Source organism: Drosophila gunungcola (genome assembly GCF_025200985.1).
Source record: "Drosophila gunungcola strain Sukarami chromosome 2L unlocalized genomic scaffold, Dgunungcola_SK_2 000037F, whole genome shotgun sequence".
NCBI classification, from domain to species: Eukaryota; Metazoa; Arthropoda; class Insecta; order Diptera; family Drosophilidae; genus Drosophila; species Drosophila gunungcola.
Genome location: NW_026453164.1, coordinates 517197 through 545134, shown reverse-complemented (window position 1 = coordinate 545134; position 27938 = coordinate 517197). Strand labels below are relative to the sequence as shown.

General features: G+C 41.3%; 2 protein-coding genes and 2 non-coding genes across 4 annotated transcripts; 3 read left to right on the top strand and 1 right to left on the bottom strand.

Annotated features, from left to right (window-relative positions):
• Nucleotides 1-2662: 2662 nt before the first annotated feature.
• LOC128253472 (larval serum protein 1 beta chain) lies at nt 2663-5387 on the top strand. Its single transcript, XM_052981885.1, has 2 exons — nt 2663-2990; nt 3071-5387. The coding sequence occupies exons 1-2, from the start codon at nt 2781-2783 to the stop codon at nt 5234-5236; spliced, it is 2376 nt and encodes a 791-aa protein (XP_052837845.1). The 5' UTR covers nt 2663-2780; the 3' UTR covers nt 5237-5387.
• Nucleotides 5388-5754: 367 nt separating this feature from the next.
• LOC128253528 (U1 spliceosomal RNA) lies at nt 5755-5919 on the top strand. The gene has a single exon (XR_008267469.1). It is a non-coding gene; the product is annotated as a U1 spliceosomal RNA (small nuclear RNA).
• Nucleotides 5920-6781: 862 nt separating this feature from the next.
• On the bottom strand, nt 6782-6946 carry LOC128253527 (U1 spliceosomal RNA). The gene has a single exon (XR_008267468.1). It is a non-coding gene; the product is annotated as a U1 spliceosomal RNA (small nuclear RNA).
• Nucleotides 6947-22804: 15858 nt separating this feature from the next.
• Nucleotides 22805-26792, top strand: LOC128253469 (glutamate receptor ionotropic, kainate 3). The gene is made up of 11 exons (XM_052981876.1): nt 22805-22984; nt 23050-23205; nt 23264-23326; nt 23534-23737; nt 23866-24077; nt 24132-24254; nt 24319-24561; nt 24620-25036; nt 25269-25640; nt 25700-26380; nt 26460-26792. The coding sequence occupies exons 1-11, from the start codon at nt 22873-22875 to the stop codon at nt 26733-26735; spliced, it is 2859 nt and encodes a 952-aa protein (XP_052837836.1). The 5' UTR covers nt 22805-22872; the 3' UTR covers nt 26736-26792.
• The last annotated feature ends 1146 nt before the right edge of the window (nt 26793-27938 follow it).

Below are 27938 nucleotides of genomic sequence, written 5' to 3'. Positions count from 1 at the left end.
TGCGGTTGCCTCGAGGACCAAAAAAGGGAGTGGCCCTGCTACCCTTTGAAATTAATGTGCGTGCATAAACAAGGAGTCAGGGGGTTGGAGCTTAACTTTGGCAACTTGGCCTGTTACATAGATGAAGGCCAGCCCCGCTCTACCAAATTAGCGCCATAAAGTATGCAACAAGCTTTTGCAAGCGCTTTTAATTTGTTCCCCGGCACTATGGCCATCAAATATTCATTTCTGGGGTGGTTTTTGGGGTCTATCAGAGTTCAAGACTGGCCCCGTGCTTCCAGTTAAAACTTTCGGCTAATTTGCGTGCGGCAACTAAAACATTTTCCTTGTAGGCGGTTTCGGTGGCGCTTTGTGTGGCTTCCCGTTAACGCCTTGTTTGAAACTAAATTTCCATTCAACTGTCATTTGTGTGGGGGGCCATATTATGCCATCCCCAACTGAATTTTAATTCTGCCGCTGTCATAAGCAAATTGACTGACAAGTAATTAAAAACGCTGCGATAAGTCATTTTGGACGTTGCGGGTAAAACTCCATCTTCATCATTACAAAAACGCGGCGTGAGGGAGCCATCATTTGATGGCTTTGATTGGGCCATAAAATTAAGTAAACGGCTGACTAAATTCCACTATCAAATTGAATTCGGCAATTTGTCTCTGCACTCTGCAGCTCCGTTTATTATGCAAAGGATCTTGGATGGAGAGCAAACTGTTTATGTTGCCTGCTTTTGGCCCATAAAAAGAAGGCGGACTGCTGCGGTTCTCCGCCGGAAATCTCATTTTGTTTGTAAATCAGCAATTTGCAGCCGGGCACAGGACGTTCTCGATGTCGTTGTCGCCTCACCAACACCCACACTATGGGGACACACCCAAACGACGCTACACAGGGCATAAAAATCGTATTATTTTTGGAGATCTTACTTGATTCAAAGATAGGGTAATTCTTAATAATTTGTATATTTTAAAAACAATAAAAGGCTTGTTTGGCAATAATGCTTTTTCTCAGTTCTCATGAAGATTAATTTTTCTGTAAAGTTGAGAGTAAAGAGATATAAGACAGCACTTTTAAATATATACTTTAAAGCAGCTTGAGATATATCCCGGCTTTTCTCCCCGTGCACACACTCACATTTTTAAACGCCCAATAAGATTGGAAAATTGATGGCGGTATTGCTCATTGGTTTGGTAACGCTTTCCCCTCATCTGGTTTTTCGCTTTTCCGGCTACCCGTTCGCTTATCGCTCGGCAGGATTCTCCGGCAGCTACTCCACCCACTTGGTAAGTAAGTAAATCCCTCATTTTCAGTGAAAATAAAAATTGCCCCAGCAGCGTAACGCAAAATAAACACATTTAAGTTGCAAATTGAATTTTGCATAATCCCAGGCGCTGTAGCGATGCCACTTGGGCTGGGTTTTCTGGATTTCCCTATCCTGGGTCCGTCTTCGTCCTGTCCTGTCTGTCCTGTCTGTCGTCCTTTATTTTTTTTTTCGGCACGGTGGCACTGGCACACTTCACATCAGCGCATGAGACGGAATTTCTGATTAGTTGCCATGGATTCCCCTTCTTCATCATCTGCCTGCCGCGCCCAACACTTTGCACTTGTTTACCCTGCTTTGACTTTGGCGGAATTCTATTTATTTTCAAAATTTCTTTTGGGACAAATTTCCCACACCACCACGCAGTGTGTTGAAACCCACATGAATGTCACACACGCAGAAAGGAAGAAGAACTCTTCCTAGGCGTGTGATCCTGGGGGATTTACAAAGTAGCCGCGTAATTGAATTTACTTTATACTTTGCCTGATTAGAAAAAGTTGATTGGATTTCACGCAGTCCCATATGTCGAGACAGCTCCAGACTGGAACTTGAGTCACCAGACTCCTTCGTCTGGCCCAAGTCAATTATAGTTGCCAATAGGATACCCAGATATTCGGTTATTAATAGTTTTTTGATAGCCTTTAAATTATGCCTTATTACAATTTATAGTTTGCTGATAACTAGAAACATATAAAATATACAAATTTATTAACTATAGAGTATCAAACAAGTAGCTTATAAAAAATATTTATTTTTAACAATAAAATCAGCTATTCAGCTTTTTTTCATTCAAGAAAACGAAACAAAAATATCTAAAATAAATACAGACTTAAAGATTGCAAGACACGGACTTAATTTTTCTGAAAATACTATTATTTTCATTGCATATGCAAGGCTCTTGGCAGCAAAAATATATTAATTGCTTTATTTGTAATATATAAACAAAATTATTTATCTTGAACAACAAAACCAATTTGATCAGAATATATATCCATCCAAGACAAAGTCTCAAATATTCCTAAAATAAACAAATGCATGGAATGGAATTTGAGATTGCGGGACACGGATTTAATTTAGCTTGACGTAATAGTATTTTGATTGCATTTGCATATGGCTCTTGGCAACCAGAATCGATAAGTGGGTACCAAACGCAAGTTCAGGTGATAAGAACATATAGCCGACAACAGCTGCGCGGCGAAATTGGCGACAGATGGCGCGATCGGAGCACCTGAGATACACCCGATGACCCCTGAACTGTACCTGAACTGCACCGCAATATCTCGTCTTAGATTCGAAGCTCCAAGCCCCAAGTATCCCATTTGGGTATAAAAGCAGCCCCATCGGCGGCACTAAGGCAACAGTCTTTAGGCATTGGATCCACTGGGTGCATCTGATCCGGAGCAGTTGAACAGTTGAGCAGTCGAGCAGTCGAGTGTAGTAGCAGTAGAGGTTGCAGGAGTCCGTCAACATGAAGATCGCCATCGCATTGCTGGCCTGTGTGGGCCTGGTCGCTGCGGCCAGTTTCCACCAGACCCACGAGGTCAAGATCGCCGACAAGGTCTTCTTGGAGAAGCAGAAGTTCCTCTTCGAGATCGTCTACCGCGTGGAGGATCCCCTGATGTTCGAGGAGTACATCAAGAAGGGCGATAAGTTCTACTTCGAGGAGTCCTACTACACGGTGAGTGGTCATAAGTTTAAAAACTTAAAAAGGGTTTCATAGCCCCTAAAAATTCCGTTTTGCTTTTCCTCCCATGACAGCACTACGACCTGTACATGAAGAAGTTCTTCGAGGCGTACAAGGCTCACGCCCTGTTGCCCAAGGGCGAGTTCTTCGGCGCTCTGGCCATGTCGCATGCCAAACAGGCCCGCGGTCTGTTCAACTTCTTCTACTACGCCAAGGACTGGGAGACCTTCATGACCAATGTGGCCTGGGCCCGCATGCATGTGAACGAGGGCATGTTCGTCTACGCCCTGACTCTGGCTGTCATCCATCGCGAGGACTTCCACGGACTGATGCTGCCCTCCATCTACGAGATCTTCCCTCAGTTCTTCTTCAACAGCAAGTTCGTGTACGAGGCCGAGAAGTTCGACTACGAGATGTGGATGAAGATGACCATGTACGAGAAGGAGTATATGGATGTGTACTACAAGACGCATGCCCATGGCTATGGTTATGGTAACATGTACCAGACCACCGACTACATGTACATGAAGGACTTCAAGACCTGGCAGTGGTGGAAACTGATGGGTCTGGGCGAGCACTGGTACAGCGAGGACAAGTACATTCTGCGCGAAAACATCTACGAGTTCAACCAGGAGAGCAAGTGGCTGTCGATGATGAAGGATGTGAAGAAGTTCTACATGCCAGTGGACTACACGCGCGACCTGAACATCTACAACGAGGAGTCCAAGCTGTCCTACTTCACCGAGGATCTGGGATGGAATGCCTACTGGTACTACCTGAACATGGACTACTCCTTCTTCTTGGACGGAAGCACCTTTGATCTGAAGAGCGATCGTCGCGGTGAATGGTGGTTGTACAATGTGCACCAACTGCTCAGCAGGTACTACATGGAGCGTCTGTCGCACGGATTCGGTGAGATCCCCGAGTTCTCCTGGTACCACCAAATCGAGATGGGCTACGATCCCCAGATGATCTACTACAACGGCATTGGCTACAGCTACCGCAAGAACTACTACGAGATGGAGACCTATGGCAACTTTGACATGCTCGACAAGATCACTGGGTTCGTGAAGCGCGTGCACAACATCATCGAGATGGGCTACTACAAGACGGCCGATGGTCACATGATCGATCTGCGCAAGCCCGAGTCCATCGAGTTCATTGGCAACATGATGCAGGGCAATGTCGATGCCATGGACAAGATGTTCTACCAGTTCTGGTACCTGCTCGCCCATATGTACTTTGCCGACACCGACTACCACCAGATGGACGTCTACCCGAATGTGATGCTGAACTTCGAGACCATGATGCGCGATCCCATGTACTACATGTTCTACAAGTCGATTGCCCAGGTCTACTTCCAGTTCATGCACTACCTGCCCAAATACACCAAGGAGCAGCTACTGATGCCCGGCGTGACGTTGAAACATGTGGAGGTCAGCGATCTGACCACCTACTTCGATCTGGTTGACTTCGATGTGACCAACATGCTGAACGACAAGATGATCTTCCACGATGGCAAGTTTGTGTGGGACAAGTCTCTGTTTGCCCGCCAAATGCGTCTGAACCACAAGCCCTTCACCTACACGTACACCATCGAGTCCGACAAGATTGAGAAGGTTGTGATCCGCGCTTTCCTGGGACCCAAGTTCGATGAGTTCGGCAAGACCATTTCGCTGGCGGAGAACCGCATGAACTTCATGGAAATCGATGAGTTCTTCTACGAACTGAAGGCCGGCAGCAACATGATCACCCGCAAATCCAGCGAATTCTACTGGACCGCCAAGGATCGCACCACCTACACCGAGCTGTACTACTACACGATGATGGCCTTCGACGGCAAGTACGACTTCCCTCTGGACATCAGCGAGCCCCACTGCGGCTTCCCCGATCGCCTTGTTCTGCCCATGGGCTGGAAGAAGGGCATGCCCATGCAGATGTTCTTCATGGTGGTTCCCTATGTCGCCCCCAAGTACGAGCAGTTCTCCACCTTCGACTACACCTACTCGTGCGGCATTGGATCTGGCGCCCGCTTCGTGGACAGCATGCCATTCGGCTATCCCTTCGATCGCGAGATCGACGAGTACGAGTTCTTCGTGCCCAACATGTACTTCAAGGATGTGGCGATCTACCATGCCGACACCACCGAGAAGTACTACCAGTACAAGAGCTACTCGAACTACGGCCACTTCGACTACACCTTCTTCAACGATTACTACACCAAGTACTTCAAGTTCTAAGCGTTGTCGTCGTTGTGTGTGCGACCACTGATTTGGAATGTGAAATATGACCATCAAACGAACGAACCAACCATTGAGCGGATGTATTTATGTCTGATGTTTAGTATATAAGTTGCGCAAAAAGTCTAATAAACTTTCGAAAAACCAAGAATATGTAGTGGTGTTTGTATATACTTTTACTTTTAGGAAAACTTTTTTACTTTTACTTTTAGGAATTTTAATGTTTTTAAATTTAATGGTTTTGTTTAATCTGGGTTATTAACAGTTTATAGAAACAAAAAGCCTTTTGAAATAAAAAGCAAATTGGTACAGATAAAAACTAACATAAAGTATAACCATTTTGAAATACTCGCAACACTGGCAAAATATACTTTTTCTTTAGAACTAGTTATATATATATCATTCAGTGTCACTAACATACTTTCGGGGGTGAGTGTTTCTCGCAGCAACCTAAATACAATTCCTAACTGGTTCTAGCACTTTCCGCAAGGAAAGCCAACCCCAGAGCGGAAGAAAGCATACTTACCTGGCGTAGAGGTTAACCGTGATCACGAAGGCGGTTCCTCCGGAGTGAGGCTTGGCCATTGCACCTCGGCTGAGTTGACCTCTGCGATTATTCCTAATGTGAATAACTCGTGCGTGTAATTTTTGGTAGCCGGGAATGGCGTTCGCGCCGTCCCGACATGAAAAATGCATTTTAATTTGTTTATTAGACACTATATACAACTATTAGGTTTACTATATTTAAGTTAAAATAGATTTCAATATGCAAAAAAAAAAACACTTCAAATTATACGAAGTAATTGAAAGTAATGGCTTTTGTGAGAAAACGTAAATCCAAATTTCACAATTATTCGCATTGATTTTTATTCTTTGCTGTGTTTGTTATTTTTAATGTGAAAATATTATTTTTCTTTAGATTTTTAATTTTTGGGTTTTTGGAATTGTTTAAACATCTAAAAATTTAATTTAAAATAAAATAAATATTTAAAATAAACAGGAACCGATTTTTATCTGAAATCTTTCGCATTATTTTAATTTTAAATCATGCAGCATTTATTGTATAATTTAACTATGAAGAACATATGGTGTTGAAAAGGGTGTATTGCATATACATACATATATAAAAAATAAACATTTCAGAAAATTTGTTGGCACTTGAACCTATAAAATTTGTTTTTGTTCGGTAGCTAGCAAGTTCTTCTTTGATTTAATACTTATTGATTTATGTAAAATAATTGATAAGGAAATACCTTTTTGGGTGAGAGTTTACAAGAACTCCGTTTTTCAATGTTGAAACAATATAATTTGAAATTTGAAACTGGAAAATTTTCCATTTAATTTATTAAATTTGTCAAATATGCCTTTTGCTGGTAATAAATATTACAAATTCTTCAGCCCAATAAATAAATATTTTAAGCAGCTGAGTCAAGGGGTAACAAGAATCGCGCAGTATCAGAATGGAGAGCAATTTATTCAGACAGCTGCCGTTACTGAGCATTTAAGAACTTGTTTTATTGTTTAAAATTAAAATGCATTTTTCATGTCGGGACGGCGCGAACGCCATTCCCGGCTACCAAAAATTACACGCACGAGTTATTCACATTAGGAATAATCGCAGAGGTCAACTCAGCCGAGGTGCAATGGCCAAGCCTCACTCCGGAGGAACCGCCTTCGTGATCACGGTTAACCTCTACGCCAGGTAAGTATGCTTTCTTCCGCTCTGGGGTTGGCTTTCCATGCGGAGAGTGCTAGAACCAGTTGGGAATTTCATTTAGGTTGCTGTGGAAAAACACTCACCCCCGAAAGTATGCCGCTCTAAAGTTGTAGTTTGTTTTATAACTCTGCGCTAAATAAAACAGATTTCGACTTTAGCATGCATTTATGTGTACCCCTTATCGGTTTTTAAATCGTCTTTATGCCTTTCTTACCACTAAACTGTTAACAAAGTATACTTGTTAAAAACAGCATGTTTAGATTACAATTATGATTATAATTGTTATCTAATGTTTAATTCTTAACAAATATGTTTAAGGGAAATACTGATTAGAAATGTTAATGTTAAAATGTAAAAGTTTTTATCTAAAGGTCAATCTAGACTTTGATACACTTTTTTTTAAGGCGAATCATTTGAAACGAAAAACCAAATTCAAATTTAATTTGCATTGAAAAACAAAACAATCACAATGATTCACAACAATTTTACAAGCCGCAAAAATGTCGAGAATTAAAAAACATTTCAGATGGGGAGAATAAATCAGCGGGATTTGGTCAACCTGGAAAAGAAGCCGAGCAATCGGCTAAACCCGAATATTTATGGGAATATTAAATGGTTTTTCACAATTTCACAAGCCGCAAAAAACTAATAATCGAAATAGATTCAGAACCTGGGAAATTCGATGGTAAAAGTAGATCAACGGGACATGGCACTACGAAAAAGTGCTTTAATTTATGGCAATTACAAATTGTTACTAGAAATTTGCGGTCAACGAGTGCACACAACCGCAGGTAAATTAAAAATCAAATGGGAAATGAACCAGGAAAAAGGCCTGAAAAAGCAAAAGCAAAAATTATTGTTGACATAAGCCGCATTCTGTGTGTTGTGTGTGTGTGTGTATGTGCCTGAATTGTTTGCTGTTTGCACATCGGGATGTTTGTTTGATTGCGGACCACTTGTGTGACCTTTGCATTATTCCAAAACATATTGTGAATGATAACAGAAGAGAGTGGACTCGCGCTGAAGGACTCGCTGGAAATGCATAATTAAACTAACAAACATGGGCCATCAATTTAGCCTCTGTCGCTCTGCTTTTGATAAGCACTTGACAAAACGCTAATGAAAGAGACAAGTGGAGCGACGCACGGTGGCTGCTGCGTGTTTGTGTTTTTGCGGCATTTTAATTAATAAATGTGCATCCAGTTTGCCGCCGGGCCAACCGCCATTGCGCGACCAACGAACTTTGCCACATTAGCTGCAATTCAACTTTATCAATAGGCTTCTAATTAACTCGGCTCGGCACATGGGCAAAACTTTTGGACACAGTTCGCCCCAAAGAACTCTACCCACAACAACTGCTGTTTTCTGATGAGTTTGCTGATCTAGTTTTCGTGTTTTCATGTTTAATCAATTCAAACGCAGCGCTACGGGAAAGTTATGTAATGTCCTTTTATCTACTCAGTGCGTCACGTAATTCGGCGCTTATACCCGCCGGGAATACATATTGGAGGATTCAGTACACTCGAAAAAATAAGAGAAAGACAATAAGCAAACACACAGTAGTGGTCAAAATAAAAGTCGATTTTTTTTGTATGGCACTTTCTAAAGTTCTAAGTTAAGTGTTAAAAACTTATTTGTTTTTGTAAAAAGATGAACAATTATTTATGGTTATTTTTATAAATGGGTAGATGTTAAACTTTTAATACTTTTAATAAGTGAATTTAACACTCAGAAAATGAAATTGCCTTAATTTTAGGACAAAGTTGCCTTTACATTAGGAAAATTGTCTTAAATATGAGTCTTCCATACAAAATGTAGGGAAACATTGTAAACATTTTGCTATTATTAAATATAGCACTTGCTTTTTTTAAGCACTTTACATTGTCCCACTACTACTATTTTTACCTTTTAATGCAAAGAGTTCTTAAAATATATAAATATATAAGTTTTTGAGATGGTAAAAATATATATATTTGTTTAACTATAACTTGGAAATTACTTCAAATTTTAGTTCGGCAAGGATTAAAGTGGGTGGCCGGGGCATTTGAAGCATCCTCTCGGAGGGCGTCCGAGTGCGTTATCTGCGTAATTATTACAGCATCAGGCTGCTTGCTGCCCCCGCAGATGGAAACTTTTTCGCCGAGCAAGCAGCGAAACTTTGCCATCATATTTTCTAGGTGCCGTGTCGTGTCCTTTGTGACTGGCCTAGTTCTCCGGCGAACCCAGTTTTTCTGGCCAGGAAGCGAAGGATACGAGAGTGGGCAGCATAAGCAGGGATAAGTGCTCCTGAGTGGACAGGACTCATTGTGCGCCGGCCTTCATTAGAGCTGACTGAGCGCATAATAAACAAGAAGCAATGGCAATCGCTGCGCAAGAAATTCGACTTATTTTCCTTTGCGGACAACGGACTTTTGCTTTTTGTTCCGTTCGGGCGGCGGTGTGTTTAAAAGCATTTCCATGCTAAAACAAAAGGCCATTCAATAGGATTTTGCCTTTATGGGACTGGCTGCCCAAATGCGGCTTAAGTTAGTGCCTCCTTCTCCTCCCTTTTCGTTTTCCACCCACCTTGCAGGCGGGGGAGAAGGAGGTTTCCTTTGGCCAGGACATCCACAGTTAGCACTCTCGCATTATTTACATGCTTGCCCTCCTCTCAGTATATTTGCTCGTCCAAAGTCGCCTTTTCTTCGTTTCCTCTATTCTCAGTGAAATTCTAAACCTTTTATGGGGGCGGAGTGGTCGTCGTCGTATGCACTGCTTCACTCACAAACGAAGCTTTTAAAATATTCATAGAATTGCTTTAATAACGGCAAATGAGCAAGCCAAAACGATCCAGTCAGCCCCAAAATGACATCTTGGGTTGGCTATGCACAGTCAAAAAAAAAAAGATACTTTTAAGGATTGCTATTTTAGGGAATACAAATAGAACCCAATATCTAATCTAATATTTTTTGCATTAACTTAAATATATAAATATTTTATTAGTCAATTTAATATGCATTGTATTTCATATTATTAAATATAAAATTTATGTTTACTATTCCATTTTTTTATCAATGTAGAATTCAGTTTGCTACACAATTGACTTTAATTAAATTTAAATACGTATATACAATACATTTATTTCAATACATTTACTCATTTTTACCATACTATATTTTTTTATCAATGTAGAATTCAGTTTACTATCCAATTGTCTATCTCTATCGAAGGCGGATGGCATATGGACTGATGGAGGGAGGGGGGGTTGTAGGCCACAGGTTATGCGGCAAAAAGCAATTTTTATTTACCAGAGGGCTCCGCCCGTTCCGCTGACTCCGTTGGGTTGACTGATTGGCGAGACGGCGCCAGAGCGCAAATACTGGTTTACTAAGACTTAGACCGGCGACCGGAGACAAACGAGGCGTCCATCTGAAGATGCGACCACCCCAATATAAAACTCATCCCCTCTTCATCAACCGACTCCATTGGGTTGGTATGCAAATCAGGGACGACGACGACGTCGACGTCGAGCAGGAAGTTGATTAAATGACAAAATAAATAGAAAGTGAAGGATAATGTCAACATTCTAAGTGGTTTTCTTTTAAAAAGCTTAACTGACAATGAACCGCAGGGCAGCGGTCGTCGTCCCGCCCTCCCCCCTTGAAAACTTCGGGTTTCCACCGACCAGCGACCACGGCATCAAGTTGAATAAATTATTTTTGTGTCTGGCGGGCAGGCTGGAATCTAGAATCTGGATGGGGGAAAAAGCTGCGGGAGTCGGCGGAATTCAGGACACGAGTCCTTGAGGTCGCTGCCACAGGAAATTGACTTTGATAGTGCATGAAATTTGATGATAATTTAACATTTTTCAATTTGGGTTTATGACCCCTGAAACCCACGTGGCGGCTACACTTGAAATAATTGGGAATGTATCTTGATCTTCAATTAGGGTTTTTAAAAAATCGATAGTTTTGCCTATAGAACAAAATAGCTATAAAAACTAAAAACGCTGATTAACAAAGCAAATATAATTCAAATATTCAAATATTCAAATACAAAGTTATTTTTCTAGAGCGTTAGCATAGATGGTGAGTTCAAATCATCGATGTTTGCTAAATTCTTTGATCATCGATAGTATCGATAATAATATCGATTGGTCCCCAAAGTAAATTGTATGTGAAATTGATGAACAACTAATATAAAAAAGAGAAGATTACACATAAGTAACTGAATTTCAAGGTCTACATTTAGGGAAATGGGTCTATCTTTTGTCTATCCCGTTTGGTTTTTTTTCCAGTGCAGCCCTACATGAGGCCGCTTGAAGTGCATGGGGATGATAAGGGATAAGGGTGCTAGTTGAAGCATCCCCGACGTCGGCTAATGAGCTGCCTTATTAAATTGAGCGTGCGGAAATGTTGGACAACGGCAAAGTCTCTTATCCTCTGACAGCGGCAAATTGTTTTGCCCGCTGACAAATGCCGCTTTGAGCCGTTTTTGTGTCGCCAGTTTAATTGAAAAAGAAGTCCCGCTGGGAGCCTCTTTGGCGCTGTTCCTAATTGGTTGCCCCGGATGCAGCAGATCCACTTTGATACAATGTCCGGTCTTCGAAGAGAAATAGTGGCGACACGTATGCATCATTAAGTCGCTGGCCAGACGCCAAGTCTGCCCTTTCGGTTGATTTAGGTGGCACGTGATTAGCTGGACTTACAAATGCACTAAAAGAATAACGAATAACCTCTTGAAACGAGGTTCTATTTGTAAATTACCGTTCTGTAAAATGGTTTAATTAGAACTAAAATTTAACATATATTTTAAAAACGTTCCACTGGTTAAAAAATAGATTAAATAAATCTACTCAATACAGACTATCTATGTTTACTTTGACCTCCAGTTGAGCTACTGATAAGGGGTATCAGTTGGCAAGCAACCACTATGCGCTCAGCAACGTTCCATCAGTGTGCTGTTTCGTGCTTTTAAAATAATGCAAATCTTTGCCGCATTTTGTGAATCTCACAGAGTCACTGTACAGAATCCTTAAATCAATTCCGAGTATTCCATAGTTTCAAAATTGTAAACTGTCTCCTTATCATAAGACGAACAGAATTTAATGTAGATGATATTAGGGGATCCGGTTGTGGCTGTGTTGATGCTTGTCAAACAAATTATAAGCCACTGACTCAACTCAAGTGCCTCAACGAAAGCGGTTTGCCCACTTGTGTTCATCGTCCTCCCGGCTCAATCTCAATGCTCATTTCCAACCTCATCCTGGCTGTTGGTTGCGTTTCGTTGTAAACTTTCCATGCTGCCTCTGCCAAAAGCAGCTTATGGCTAATCCGCATATGGCAAATGATATAATATACATGAGAGCAAGTCTCGGGACCAAGAAAATATCGAGGGCAGGGGCAGTTTAATGGAACTTTTGGGATGCAAAACTCTCTTGGAACCTGACAAAGCAATTTCCACAGTGACACATTTCCCAGCCACACGGAGACGAGAGAGAGACGAGCCACTCGAGTTTCGAGTGCAATTTATTTGCTACGTGCATGTAAATAAATACAAATATATGTATAAGCATAAATAATAAAAACATATTAGTGCACATTTTAATTCGTTTTTATTAAAATGCGCGCGGAGCAGTCGGTCGGGGTAAATGGGAAATGGGGAAAATGGGAGCTGTCTGTCTGTTTGGTTTGCGGCTTGGCTGCCTGTCAGTCTCGTTAGTGGGTTGAAAAGTGGGTGGTGGCTAATGGTGGGCGGGTTGTAGGGGGTTAACCGGGGAGTGGGAGAGGCACTGAAGTGAGGAAGACGCACTTACATCAGTGCACAATTTTTTTACATTAATGTGTAAAGTGCTTTGCTACAGATACAGATACAAATACAGAGCGTGTGCCGTCGAGGGAAATTAAAATAAAAGGCAACACACAAACAAACAAACTATAGCAAATGCCACTACAACTATATGAGCTTCAATATGTCACAGTTGAGGACATAAAAATATGGCAATAGCTATTGAAATGTGATATACAAAAGCATAGGAGTGACAATATAGAGGTTAAAATAATATTTTATTAAAAAATTTAATTTTTATTTGAGGCAGAATTTCAATTCAAGTTCCCCAATATTTTAAAAAGTAGTCTAGAAAATGCCATAATTAAATCAAAAAAGACCAATTCGATTGTCGTACAAAGGGTTGTCGGATTTACCCCACCAGTCGAGGATGTCGGATTTACCCCACCAGTCGGGGATGTCGGATTTACCCCACCAGTTTAGTTTACGCCCATCTTTCCTTAACAAACTTTTGAAACAATAATAGATCACACAGCTTTAAAAAATAATAATTTTAAATATAAACATTTCCATTTCTGGATTTGTTGATTTCTAATTTATTAAAATTTTAATTCGGAAAGGATTTTATACGCATAATACGCACTGTTACCTTGCATACAGTCCTTCAGTTTGTGTTGGTGGACTATCCCGCAGATGGGGAAATGCAATTTCTGACGTTATGCTGTTCACTTTTCACTTTACCCAGGTCCATGTCCAAAATGTGGGCGATGCATAAAAAGACGAAACATGAAACATTGGTGCGGAGCCAAGTGAATTGCGGTCTAATGGGTTGTCTTTCCAGCTCGACGGCGGAGTGCAGAAGCGTGTAAGCTTCCGTTGTCGCAGTTCTTTCGCCCTTTTCCCATGCAGAAATTTGTGTTTGAAACTATAAAACCGTACTCTTTAATCAATCGGCGTTATCTTTTTTTGTTTTCTGAGCCCATAATTAATGCTTCAAAGAGCAGTTTTCCATTGATGAGGAAACGGAAGTGGGAGAGGAACCTGCCCCGCTTTACTTGACAAGTGTAGCATGAAATGAGTGCGCGACATATTCATAAATTATGCTCCTTTCATTGCCAATTAGAAGGTCCTGAATACGAGCGGCAGCGAAAAACGCCACGTAGCAGCCACACGACAACCCCAAATGAAGCCAATTAGTTGACGTAATGTTAACGACAATCACGATGATGGTGAGGCCCAAGTGCAGATGCTGCTAGAGTTTGGGGCACGAGGAGGAGTCACTTTTTGAACTGCCTGCAAATGGAAACATTCGAAGCTGCGCCATGACGACGAATTGCACAGAAAAAAAAGAGACTCAAAAAAGAAGTGTCTAAAATTATTACCATTTGCATAAAACAAGAGGTAATGTCACATATCTTACGTTTTAAATGGACGGATTTTGTTTATTAAAGTGAAAAACTTTATAGTAGAATCAGTCTCAGTGCGGTTCGTCACTATGTGGACTTGTGTCTGTAGTGATAAATAATTAAAAATGGATTATTGATTGAATAAGAGCTTGGGATTGCTTTTCTATAAAAAAGTAGCAAATAATCAGTGCGATTCGTCACTACGTAGTTTGCTATTATAATGTTGGTGCTGCTTTTATAAAAGAAAAGAAACAAATTCTTAGTTCGATACGTAAAATATTAAACTACAATTTAATAAAAGATTTATTTTTAAAGGAAAAAGTTGCAAGTTTGATTCGTCACTATGTGGACTGGCGTAAACAGCGATGAAAAATTAAAAAAATTATCCCTCCTATATTTTCTTCAAATAAACAAGATCATAAGCGTGTTTTTATAAGTGCACTTGAACCCCAGACAGGTGATGGGCGTTGGGCGGTGGCTTCGAGCAGCTAATTAATACGCGCCGCTGCACCACAGAAAAGAGGAAGGAATGTGGCAGTGACACGGTAGTAGTGGCCCTGGACCTGGACCCACCAACTAGAATGCCTGGCTCAAACTGTCAGCTTTTCCATCGCGACCTGTAATGAGCGTTCAGAGTTAATTGGCGTGCAAGAAAGCGGGTGGGCTTGTGCACAACGAAAAAAAAAAAAAGGCAAATGGCCAGGCGGCAGCGAGAAACTTGACAAAATTTTATGCGTCTCAAAGACATTAATTAGAAGTAATTGGTGCGGCCTAATGAGCTTGTTTGTTGGTTGGTTTGCTATTCCTTGGCCAGGCAATTTGCAACGACTTCGAGTGGATTTATAACCCTTCAATACCCCGCCCTTTGCTGGCAATCAACTCATATTTCATGGCATGCTCGGCTGTCATTAGGCGCGAAAGCTACGAATTGAAACGCGAAAAACAATCAAAACTTTTAATAAAAGAAAGCCCAGGGAAAAACCGTCGATGGAGAACGAATGAAACGAACAAAATCGAACAGGGCGACGCACACAATCGTAAATATTTTGTTGCCCCCGGCCGCCCTTAGGAAATATTCCCACCCACTTTAGCTTTGTTTTTATGCGATTTCAATCAAGAAACTCGAGGAACCATTCTAATATGGAAAGGTTGCAACAATTCGAAGAGGCGCCGCCTCAAATGACGCGCGAAATGAAATGAAAATTTCCCCCATTTTCCCAGCCCCACAGACTAGAAAACTAAAGTGTAACACTTGAATTGTTGTTTGTGTTTCGATTTCTGTTGTTTTCTTTTTCTGCTTCCTTTTTTTTTTTTTTGCCAGCCAGCCAGCCAACCAGCCATTTTCCATATTGAACTCTGACACGCAACATGCAAACGATACTGTATTGATGGTGGGGCGGCGTATATAATGAAATATGCCAACTTTGATGATGTGTCATATCGCACGATTGAAATACTAGACGAAAACGAGCCAAGAGTCGCACACACAAAGGAAACTCAACTTTGATTCATTAAAATATTTCGGTAATGCGATGGATGGGCGATTTATGCAATGTTCCTTTGACTGAGAGCACAAAATGGAATGGGGCGATGGGGAAATGGGGGGTTTCCCGTAATTGAGTTCCCCTGACAACAAAGCGGTTTATATGCCATAAATTGACTTTTATGTCGGTGAATTGAGGAGGCGAACTGAGGATTGGTAACGTTGACAACGCGATACACCTGCATATGCTTAGAATATATGTGGGGCATCGATGATGGGAGGAGACGTGAATGGAAAGCAGCTTACATCAAACTAACGAACAGCTCATTGGCATCCAAAGCCAGATGCGTTGCAAATAAATAGGTATAAACAGCTGGGGTAGTCAACTAAGCCTGTAAAAGTATACTATATAGTAAAGATATTTAACAAATATTACCTAAGTAGTGCAATATTTTCTTTCTTTTAAATGACTAGATGGCCGGTTAATTAAGACACTGATTCATTGGAAAACTATAGTAAATAAGCTTTAAAATATTTAAACTTTAGGCCCTTTTTTTATAAAATTAATAAGGTTTAAATACTCAAATTTATAATTTTAAAGTTCTTAAATTGTGAATAAAATGTTAAAGTTTGAAGGCTTGTAAGCCCCTTCGGAAAAAATTTAAAAAAAAATTAAGCACCCTTGAAATTTTAATTTCCTCTGCGACATTAAAAAACCGAATGCTTAAAGTGTATTTTAGTTCTCAGTTTAAGCAAGAACCGCGCAGTAAGCTTTTTCTGGTCATTTATTTCTTGGTCGGAGGCTTTTGTTTGTGCGGCGAGTGCTTTTGACGTGGTCGTAATTACAAAAATTTCGGTACGTTTCCCTGAGCGGACTCCGTCAAAATGCTGACACGCCCCGGACCTCAGAACCTCGGGGGTTTTCTCCCCAGAAAAATGTGAAAAGGCGAGGAGGAGCCATGGAATTATTTGCATTTGATGCTTGCTATCCGCGGGCATGGATTATGATGATGTGGATGTGGAGGGCCAGCCAATGCAGCTAACCATAAATAGCGGTTATCGGAAATAGGGATTCCGGGCCAAGACCCCCCTCCCCTCTCCCATTTTTTTTTTCCTCCCCCCTCGATTCGTGCAACACATACAAATGTGGCGCATTTATTTTAATCCTTGGCCAGGAAGGACTAGCTCTCGGCGAACAGGATGCGATGGTCGTGGGACCACGGGGCGCATTAGTAATCGGAGCAGGGTGGAGGTGGGGCGTTTTGTGCTGGAGCCAGAAGCGCCTGGGGAGCAACAAAGTTGCGGATTCATAACTCTTTCATTTGGCCATATCTGCACATTTTTTCCATGCTGAGCAACCCATCTCGATCCATGCTGTAGCTGTAGCCATACCCATACCCATGCCCACCGCCCACTGAAGCAGTGGCCTCGTAAAAAGCGCGCCGAGATTGGCATTTGGCTTTCGTTGCCAATATCCTTCGCGTCCTTTCCATCCTTTCCGCCCCTTTTCTGGCCCCCTCCATTCACCATTCTCCATTCCATTTGGTTCATGGCTTGCTCTTGCCAAGGCATTCATCAAATTCAAGTCATGTTATCGCAGAAAATGAAACAAATTTTTGCAATTTGATTGCTTTTCGTGTTGATGGCATGAGCACCAGACACTGAGAGAAATGCGGTAAAATAATAGAGATAATGAGTCATAAAAAATGTATTTAGATTTATATCATTTCTGATATATTTATAGCTTTTACACTACTAAAGGTATACAGTTTTACATAATAATAACAGCCAATTGTTATTTTTACAAACCTAAACAAATTCTTGTTCACACATTTTTGTTTCAACACTCTTTCGATTTATAGGAAAATTCATAGTTAAAAGTTTGACTGTACAGATTTGTTTTTTATATTCATTCTTTTATTTCACAAATTAATTTTTGTTCTTTTATTGAGTTTTTTGTTTTACTGTACCCCAAGGATACACTGGAACAGGGGGCGTGGCAACAAGCGCACTGTGCTGTGGGCCCGCCCACATATTAAATATGCATGCCTATGCGATGGGTCGAGATTTCTGCCGAGTTATGAACTTCCTGCCTGATTATGCGAAATTTTTCATATTTTTTACGTGCCTAACAACCGAATGGAGCAGAGCACGGACTTCGATTGCCGCCGTATTAGGTGAATGATATTCGATGTTCTTGCGCCACCTTAATCATATTCTCTGCGGTCTGTTTTACATGCAGGAGGGAAAAACACATGAGTAAGGAAAAGGCAGTAGCCGTAGCCGTAGAACCGTATATCATTTGCCTGCGGGAACCAAGCCGTTGTTGTTTTATTTCAAAAGTTAATTTCGCACTTTATCATCGACGGAGCAGCCGCTCAGCTCAGTCAACGGCTTGTGGGAAATGAAACTTTTCAGCGGAAACGGAAGCTGTACACGTCCTCCGATTTTCCTCCGTCGCCTCCAATTGCAGATACTCCTGGCCTGGCCAACTTTTCCTCGGCTTGGTGTGAATAAAGTAAAACAAATGAAAAGGCTTTTCCCATACACCCCTACCCCCCATTTTCCCACTTGCTTTTCTTTGGCAACAATTGCATTGCGGTAAACAATATTTCTGTTATCTGGGCACCAGGGTGGTATACTTTACAGCTTCGTTTCCGTGCCCATTTTTATTGTTGGCTGAAAGGCAGCCAAGTGTTCAATGCACAACTTTTAGCGCAATTGTTAAAAGAATTAAAAGGAGGGAGAGACAGGGTAAAACAAAAGCCAGATATGATAACAGCCAGAGGACCAGGACCGGAAACGGAAGGGAGCTGCCATAGACTCCGGTTAGAGTGGAACATGCGAGAGAAATGTGCCGTGACGTCGTGGCAAATGTAATGGAAAATGGTCACAGGATCCAGATCCACCTCATCCTGCTCCTGCTGTCCTGCTGTTGTTGGCCAGCAACTATTTTTATGCAGCCTGACAGGCAATGTGTAACGCGCCGTAGAAAACAACGACACCATTCTTGGCTCTAGAGCTATTTATATGTTTATTCTCCTTTCGAGCCCTGACTATGATTTCTGTGCCAAGTGCGTAAGTGCCAAGGGAGGGCTGGCAAAACCCCGGACTAACAAGCGACGTTTATTGCCATAAAACTTAACGACAAAAACTCATTTCCGTCACCAAAGCAAAGCGATAAATGTGACGGGGAAATCCACAGCGAAATCCACGGAAAAAAGTGTATATACAATATATATAATATAATCTAGACTTTGAAAGAATATTAAATAATTATTATGTTATTCACACTACAAAATTTCAGGATATAAGATTTATTGTGTTATATGTAATATTATATTAGAGTTTTGGAAAATACATCTTTAAAGCCATTTCCTTAAATTTTGAAAGCTAAAGAATTCGCGTTTTGAAATTTTGCAACCAATAACAGAAAAATAATTATATTTACATAACGAAGAGCTGGGCTCAATTTGATTTTAAATTAAAATAAATGTAAGGAAAATCTGCACCGAAAACCAACAAGAACCAAATTTTGAGCTGAAGAATTCGCGGAAATTTATAACCAACGACAGTTTCTTTTTAAATTCTAATATTTAACTTGATCTATTCAATAATATGTTTCTTAAAGTTTTATCATAATGTCTTTTCTAGTGTCGATTTTTTTAAATTTAAATATTACACTAACTGAACTATTAAATAACATGTTTTTAAAGTCTAATTATAATCTCGGCTCGAGTGTCGAAGTAGAGGCCTTATTTTTCTCCGCCTGTGGGGCGTCAATTGTGCAATGAATCTAGGTGGGGACTTTTGGCTCTCAGCTACATATGTCGCAGAAGTCGCATCCGGAACGGAAGTGGAGCACTCAGCAGCAGCGGAAGAGCCACAACTTGAGCCATTTGTCAGCTGGTGGCACTTGGCTTTGGATCTGCTATGCAAATGGTGGGAGATCGGCTCATATAAAAATGCTAAAAATAATAATAATAATTCGGTTGACATTAGACGGGCGAAGAAGAAGGCGCTGTCGAGAAGCAATTTAATTATGCAGATAGTCTTGCCGGGAATTACCTGGCCGGCCGGCAGCTGAAAAAGCAGCCGGAGCAGGAGCCATTGCTCATTAGTGTCAATCTATTTAGCATAAATTTCAATTAAAGCAATATCCTGCAGCCAGGACACGACGATGAAGCCGACTTAGGACACTTTCGAAGAAAAATGCGGCCAAGGAAAGGAGTGCGGCGGAGAAAAAACAAGCAAAGCGAAGAAGGATGCAAAATTATGGCGCCCGCTGTTGTCATCACAGCCGCCCCTTCTTTTTCTCGCCCACGTTGGCGTCTCATATTTCAGGAACGAACGCTCATTAAAATGCAAAATGAGAATAAAGTACAAGTATATTGGAAAACTCACGCAGTAAAGGTTAAAGCAGCGGTTAAAGTAGCTCTAGCTTGAGTCTTAGGGCACCGAGTGCCAATCATTGACCAAGGCAACCGCCAATCACAAATCCCGGCTAAGAAATGTACTCAAAACACTCGACAGTCGACAGTTGGTAGGAAAATAAATGCCAGGCGAAATTGGGGTTTAGTATACTCTTGCAAACAACACTTTTGATACAAAATGGTTATGGCAATACTTATTTTTTTGACAAAATTTAAATTAAATATAATTTTATAGAAAGTATGAAATTTTTTGATTTTTTACACAAAAGTACATGTAAACACATTCTGTTGAGTTTTGAAAATGTATTTTACTTTTTGTGTACAAATTTCGAGGTTTAATAAGTTGTCTTCTTATTTCGTTTTGTAAAACTTGCACAAAGCAGAATAGTTGTTTTAGAACAATTATTAACTTTAAATTTAATTCAAATATATATATGTTTTTGTTTTTTATTATTAGTTGTTTTTTCTTTACACAGAAGTACACGTAAACACATTCTGTTGGTTTAAGCCTTACAAATATTTGCTAAATGCTATTGCAAAGAATGTTTGATGAACTTTTTGGTACAACAATTCGCTTTTGTGTAAACATTATTTATGTAGTTTAATAATAAAGTAATTTGTCAATGTCGCCAAAAACAGGAACGTTTTTTAAAATCTTTCTTAAGATAATACAAAAAATACCCGTAGAATGCAGAAGGAACTTGTTGCTACGAAAATTTCCTGCTAATTTAATTAAATTAAAAATTAAGTGGTCCAATTAAATAAAAGGTCCAAAAAAGAAACGTTGCTTTAAAAAGTTCTAAGGTTAATTGAAACACCTTTTTGGAGTTTTAAAATTCTTGAGATAATGTCAAACTCTTGGAGGAAATCGTAATACCCATGGAATGTAGAATAAATTGTCGTAAGCCTTTCAGCCTTAGACGCCGACTGAAACTCAGACTCCTTGTCGTCCGTTATGAGAATGCTGCAATATTTCCGCACAGCTTACATGCCACAAAACCCAACCCAGCCAAACAAACACACATAAGGAGACGCACTAAAGGATTGCTAGCAAGGAGCGCTTAGGAACTGACAGTTTTGTAAATATGTGTGCAGAGGTTCGCCTTCGGAGGGAGGAACTAACCGGCAAGCGGAAGGAAACAGTTAATACTTCTGTCTGTTATGCGCTTACTTCCTGTCTCCATTAAAAGTCATTCTTTCGGATAATCCTTTCGGCAACATTATGGCAAGTATTAAAACTTTTTTGTACTAGCCGTGTAGCATCATCATCCCTCTCAGTTTTTACCCCATAGCCATAGCCATAGCCTAGCAGTGAGTTCTATTACCTTGCAAAAGTTTTGCAGATTCTTCTGCTGTTGTGGCCAGGATTTGGATTTGTTGTGCTGTGTGTTGCTGTGTGTGTCGCTGTGTGTTTTCTGTTCGGTGAGCTTTGCTGGGGACCTGCCTGAAGTAGGGATTTGGTGTGGGTTTCTGTTGGTCTAGTTGTTCTGGTGGCTCTTTGGTTCCTTTGGCCAGCTGCAGGGCATTCCATTCCATTCCATTCCATAGGTGGCCCCCTTTTTGGCCGCTGTTGCCTCCGCATGATAACCATAAATATTTCGTGTAATAGAAAATGTTTTGCAAGTGCTTGGCCCTGGCTCATTTTATTTATTTTTTTTCGTTTTGTTGTGCTCACTTCTTGGCTTTGGCTTGATTACGGCAGCGAATACCCGGCGAAGTTTTAATCGAAAAAAAAGAAGAAAATAGCTCGGGAAATTCCACGCTAATGGGTATGCAGTGTGGGGTATTCAATTCGGAATAGTTGCTATGGCTATGGTGAACATTTATCATCATCAGGCGGAGCTTGACTGGAGGCATATTGAATATTTGGATTTTGCCTAACTTCAAATGAATATTAACGGTTAGGCGGGGCGGGGTTTTAACCTCCTTCCGGAATTGGGTGGGAATTATTCAAATTTCGACAAAAGGTGGCCAGGCTAAAACACGAAACGTGTTCGGCATTCACAAAATCCTTTGAGCAAACACAGTGGCAAAGGTTAAAGTGACACCAGCGGCAATATTGTTGCTTCCATGTTGTACTCCACAGCCATTAAAAAGTATGCTTGGCTGAATGCTGAATGCTACCTTTTATGCAAATCCAGGAACCTATGATGACTGGAAGGCGCCTTTTTTGTCCCCTTTGTCGTTGTTGCCATGAAAAAGTGACACCTCATCGCTTTTCAATGAAGCACCTGGAACCAGAAGCTTTGCTCGTGGGTGACAGACTCTGCGGCTGATTGAACCGTGTCCAAGTTTGATGGGTTGTGCTCCTCGGGGAGCTAATCACTGTTCCTTTGACAGATGCCTCAGATAATGGTATTGATTATCGTTATATTCTTCTTCTAAGTCCAGCAAAAAAATGACTGCTACATGTCAAATTATCAGGAACTTTTCTATGTTACTATTAACTTAAATATCAATAAATGCTTTTTTATAATTATTGATATACAAATATGTAGCAAAATGAAATATATATATATAAACTTTTTAATTGTAAAGTTATAGTTTACAAATTTGTGTTGTTCTTATTTTTTTTATTTTACAAGTTCTCTTAACCAATAAGAAGAATATGTAATAACAATTTACTTTTTATTTTAATCACATAGTTTTTTGTGATACGAAGCAAAATCAGCTGACTGAGCTTTTCCAACCAGCTGATCTCCGTTCTCCATTCGTCGTATTCGATCTTCAATGGCCAGAAAAGCTTCGTCAGTTGCCGTGGAATCGCCAGCCGGTGTGTGTTCGCATGAAAAACGAAATATTTCGGAAATAGCTCAGCCATCTGGCCAAAAATGTTCAGTGGAATTTCCAGAGCAGCAGGCATGTGGCATCGCGTGATTTGGCTCAGCTGCATTTGCAGTGCATTTTTCGTGTGCCACAGCCGAGGGCAACAAATAAACATCGGTGAGATGTGGTTAGCCACTGAGAGAGGCGACAACCTCATGTCCTCTTTTTTTTCCAATCCGCAGGTGCCTTTTTCTACGACGATGAGCTGGAACTGGAAAAGGAGTTCATGGAAGTGGTCAACGCTATTAATGGACCAGAATCAGAGCAAACCCTTCGTTTTAATCCCCTTATAAAGCGTTTAAAACCCGAAGATGGTAGTGTTATGTTGCAGGAGCAGGGTGAGTCCATCGTTTTCCCACTCTTACCGTAAAACTCTGAATGAATTTTCGCTTTCAGCCTGCGATCTCATAGATAATGGTGTCGCGGCTATTTTCGGACCAAGTTCAAAGGCGGCAAGCGGTAAGACGAGTGTTCGAGAAATCTTGTGTAGAAGACGAAAGCAAAATAGAACAAGCAAAAAGCTTGACAACGAATTTTAGACCAGAAGAAAATGACGGAGAACTTTCCCAACAAATTACCGCATCTGTTTGTCAACAGAGCGGATGAGTGATGACATTTCTTTGGGTATAGTATATGTATTACATTAGTTTTTCGCTCTCTTTTCAGACATTGTAGCCTTGGTGTGCAATAATACCGGTATACCGCATATAGAATTCGATGTCTCTGACGAGGAACATCAGGAGGAGAAGCCCAACCATCAATTAACCCTAAATCTCTACCCATCCCAGGTTATATTATCCAAAGCCTATGCGGATATTGTGCAGAATTTTGGGTGGCGCAAGTTTACTATTGTCTATGATGCGGATGATGGTGAGGAAAATTAATAGATTAATAGATAACTCCATTGTTGCACTATAATGATATGACCGCAAGCGTTGTTGCATATTATAAAATATATTTATTTCTAAAAATACTGATAAATATCTTAACTTTTACAGCCAAGGCTGCGGCTCGTTTGCAGGACCTTTTGCAGTTAAGAGAGGTCCACAACGATGTAGTGCGGGTAAGAAAGTTCCAAAAGGACGATGACTACAGGGTCATGTGGAAAAGCATCAAAGGTGAACGACGAGTGGTTTTGGACTGTGCTCCTGGCATGTTGGTGGAGCTATTGAACTCCTCCTCGGAATTTGGACTGACTGGACAGTTTAATGTGAGCTATTATTGCGTCGTTTTTCTTCAATACTAAGTTTTACTTAACAAACAGCACATATTTTTGACGAACTTGGAAACCTACACCGATCATTTGGAGGAACTCTCAGCGGATAATGAAACTTTTGCTGTGAATATTACCGCTGCTCGTCTGTTGCTCAACCCTGAACCACCAGCAGTAAGTAAACCAGCGGTTTTGTGTAAAAAGTTATTCTTTTATAATCCCAATTATCTGTACATAGTACTCCCAGCCCTATGGATACGTCATTCAAAAGGAAAATATCGTCTACGAAAGCAATGAATCGCCACGCACTCTCCTCCACGACCTGATACATGATGCACTGCAGCTTTTTGCGCAATCCTGGCGGAATGCCAGCTTCTTTTACCCGGACAGGATGGCAGTGCCGAGGATAACCTGCGATTTTGCTGCATCCGGAGGTCGCACCTGGGCCATGGGTCGCTATCTAACACGCCTCATGAAAGCGGTAAGAAGTGTATCCCCCCAAAGAAAACAGCCGTTAATCTCCCTGAGGTGTGTTACAGACTTCCGGCGTGAACAGCACGAACTTCCGGACAAGTAGCCTGCAGTTCGACAAGGATGGACAGCGTATAACGTTCAACATCGAGGTGTACGACCCATTGGACGGCATTGGCATAGCCATCTGGGATCCAAGGGGTCAGATAACACAGCTCAATGTAGACGCCAAGGTGCAGAAAAAGATAATCTATCGCGTGGCCACCAGAATAGGACCGCCGTATTTCTTAAAGAACGAGACTGCGGTTGAACTAAATCTAACAGGCAACGCTTTGTATATAGGATATGCCGTCGACCTTATAGACGCTATTTCCCAGGAAGTTGGTTTCGAGTATGTCTTTGTTCCAGTTGCCGATCAGCAGTATGGAAAGCAGGACAAGGACACGAAGCAGTGGAACGGAATTATTGGCGAAATCGTTAACAATGTGAGTACAAACGAATTCAGACCTTGTTAAGTTCTTTGGTGCTTAAGAATTCGCGTTTGGTCTCTCTTGTGCCAAATAGATAATAATTAAACTATTTAAAACTTTAGAGTGCTCTCATTTAAATTTAACAATGGAGTACTCTGATTCTAAAGAATTCGCATTGGTCCCTTTATATCCAAATAAATAGAAGATGGTACATAAATCTTTCATAATTATTTCATTGTTTTTTCAGGATGCTCACATGGGAATTTGTGACTTGACCATCACCCAAGCTCGCAGAACAGCAGTGGACTTTACCGTGCCCTTCATGCAATTGGGAGTTAGTATCCTAGCCTACAAAAGTCCGCACGTGGAGAAGAAACTCGATGCATATCTGGCACCCTTCGGGGGAGAAGTCTGGATCTGGATTTTGATATCGGTGTTTGTGGTCACTTTTCTGAAGACAATAGTAGCGAGGATCTCCAAAATGGACTGGGAGAATCCACATCCGTGTGATCGCGATCCCGAAGTGCTGGAAAATCAGTGGCACATCCACAACACTGGCTGGCTGACGGTAGCCTCCATTATGACAGCTGGATGTGATATCCTACCAAGGAGTCCACAGGTGAGAGAAGAGAAATGAAAACCATTACCTATATTTTATATAACCAACTTTATTTTCAGGTGCGCATGTTTGAGGCCACCTGGTGGATTTTTGCCATCATTATCGCCAACTCTTATACAGCCAATTTAGCTGCCTTTTTGACCAGTTCCAAAATGGAGGGCAGCATTGCCAACTTAAAGGATCTGAGTGGCCAGAAAAAGGTTAAGTTCGGCACTATCTATGGCGGCAGTACGTATAATCTTCTGGCTGATTCCAACGAGACTGTCTATCGACTGGCTTTTAATCTCATGAACAACGATGATCCATCTGCATACACAAAGGACAATGTCGAGGGTGTCGATCGCGTGAAAAAGAATGAGGGGGGCTATATGTTTCTCATGGAGACCACCACATTGGAATATCATCGCGAGCAAAACTGCGACCTTCGATCCGTCGGCGAAAAGTTTGGGGAAAAGCACTATGCGATTGCTGTGCCATTTGGTGCGGAATACAGGTCCAATTTGAGTGTGGCCATCCTGCGGTTAAGTGAACGAGGTGCCCTTTACGACCTGAAGCAAAAGTGGTGGAAGAACCCCAATGCCAGTTGTTTTGAGGAGCCCGATCCGGACGCCACTCCCGACATGACCTTCGAGGAACTGCGTGGCATATTCTACACGCTCTACATGGGCATCCTGATCGCCTTTCTCATCGGCATCACAGAGTTTCTGGTCTACGTCCAGCAAGTGGCATTGGAAGAGAAGGTAAGCGTTCTCTTTCATTACAAGTCTTAAAAAACAAATAACAAACACCTAAAATGATTTGGTATTGTTATATTCATAGCTCACTTTTAAGGCCGCTTTCAACAAAGAGATACGGTTCGTTCTTTGCGTGTGGAACAACAAAAAGCCCATTGTGGCTGGCACCCCAGTGTCTAGTCTGAGGACTACGCCACGAAGATCCTTGGACAAGTCATTAGAGCGAACTCCGAAATCAAGCCGTCGAATTGTCATCGGTCGGTCTTCAGAAGAAATGCGAGAAATGCCGCAAGGATCTGGTTCCAAGTCCTCATCAATCACAAATAACACGAAGGTGGAACAACAGGAGGCGCGTTGTTAATAAACTGTTTTAATTATGATTAGATTTCATCGTCTTTATTAATATATGAATTGTCAATGTAATTTACTTAACCTTGACTTTTGCTTAACTAAACAGTTTGGATTAAGTGCTGCTGCTGCAGAACATTTCAGTTTAGTCCACGAAGAGTTGCTTTCAATGACAGCTACGCCCATCAATATGAACCGTAATCAATTTGGAGCTTCTTTAAGCTTGAAATTACTTGGCGGGGGTTCTTTTCTGGTCCTGCGGGCGCAACACGAGATGTCGACGCTGGAAGTTAGTGCACGCCTCGTTGGCCAACTGCATTAACCCTTGCTCCTCGTCCTTGAGCACCATTTCCGTTTATTGTTGCCGGAGTTCAGCTTCTGGCGACGGAGGCTGTCTCAGCTTGTCAATTGCGTTATTGGAGCTTATTGACATTTTATATCCGGCAACTGACGAACCTCGCTCCCCATCGCGAAAATTATTTAAGCAGCTGCAGGCGAGATGAGCGAGAAACCGGAGCAACAGCAACAGCAACAGCAGGAGGGAGAATGGACCAAGCTCCAAGGAGCTCCTGCTGGGGAGATTGTCGTGTTCGTGTTGGGTAGCCTTTGGCCTTTGTTGGTTTGTGTAAAATGAGCAACAGTGACAACAGCAGCGACAATCCCAGAAAAAAAAAAATAAAACAACAAGAAGATGTCAACTGACAATATAGAGTGCTATGCACTGAAAATCTTTGGGTGCTACAAAACTAAGGTATTCTTTTAAATTATTTACCATTAATCTGCATTTAAAAATAAAATATGTATTCTTTTCTTTTCAACTTTTGTAGGTGCTGAGTTTAAATTTTAGGCATTTTTTCTAAAAATTCATGAAAAATGCAACAATATGATAAACCTTATTATTTATCCCATTTCGCGCAGTGCATTTGTATCTGGAGGGCCGCTTCCCGGGCAGATCGCATTGCATTCCATTCCATTTCGTGGCGAGTGTCATTTGCTAGCCGTTTGTTTGTCTGCTCCGCAGTTCTGTTTGTTCAATTTTTAATTATTTTGTAGTGAAGTGGCTTCAGCTTCGACTGCCGGGCTACGTGAGCCGTTCGAGTAGTTGACAACTGGAAAAGGGAGGCGGAGGAGGAGTAGGAGGCCAAACACCGCAAAACAAAAGTCTACACAGATCCGCTGAATTTCGCGGGCTGAGTGAAAAATCCAACACACTTGT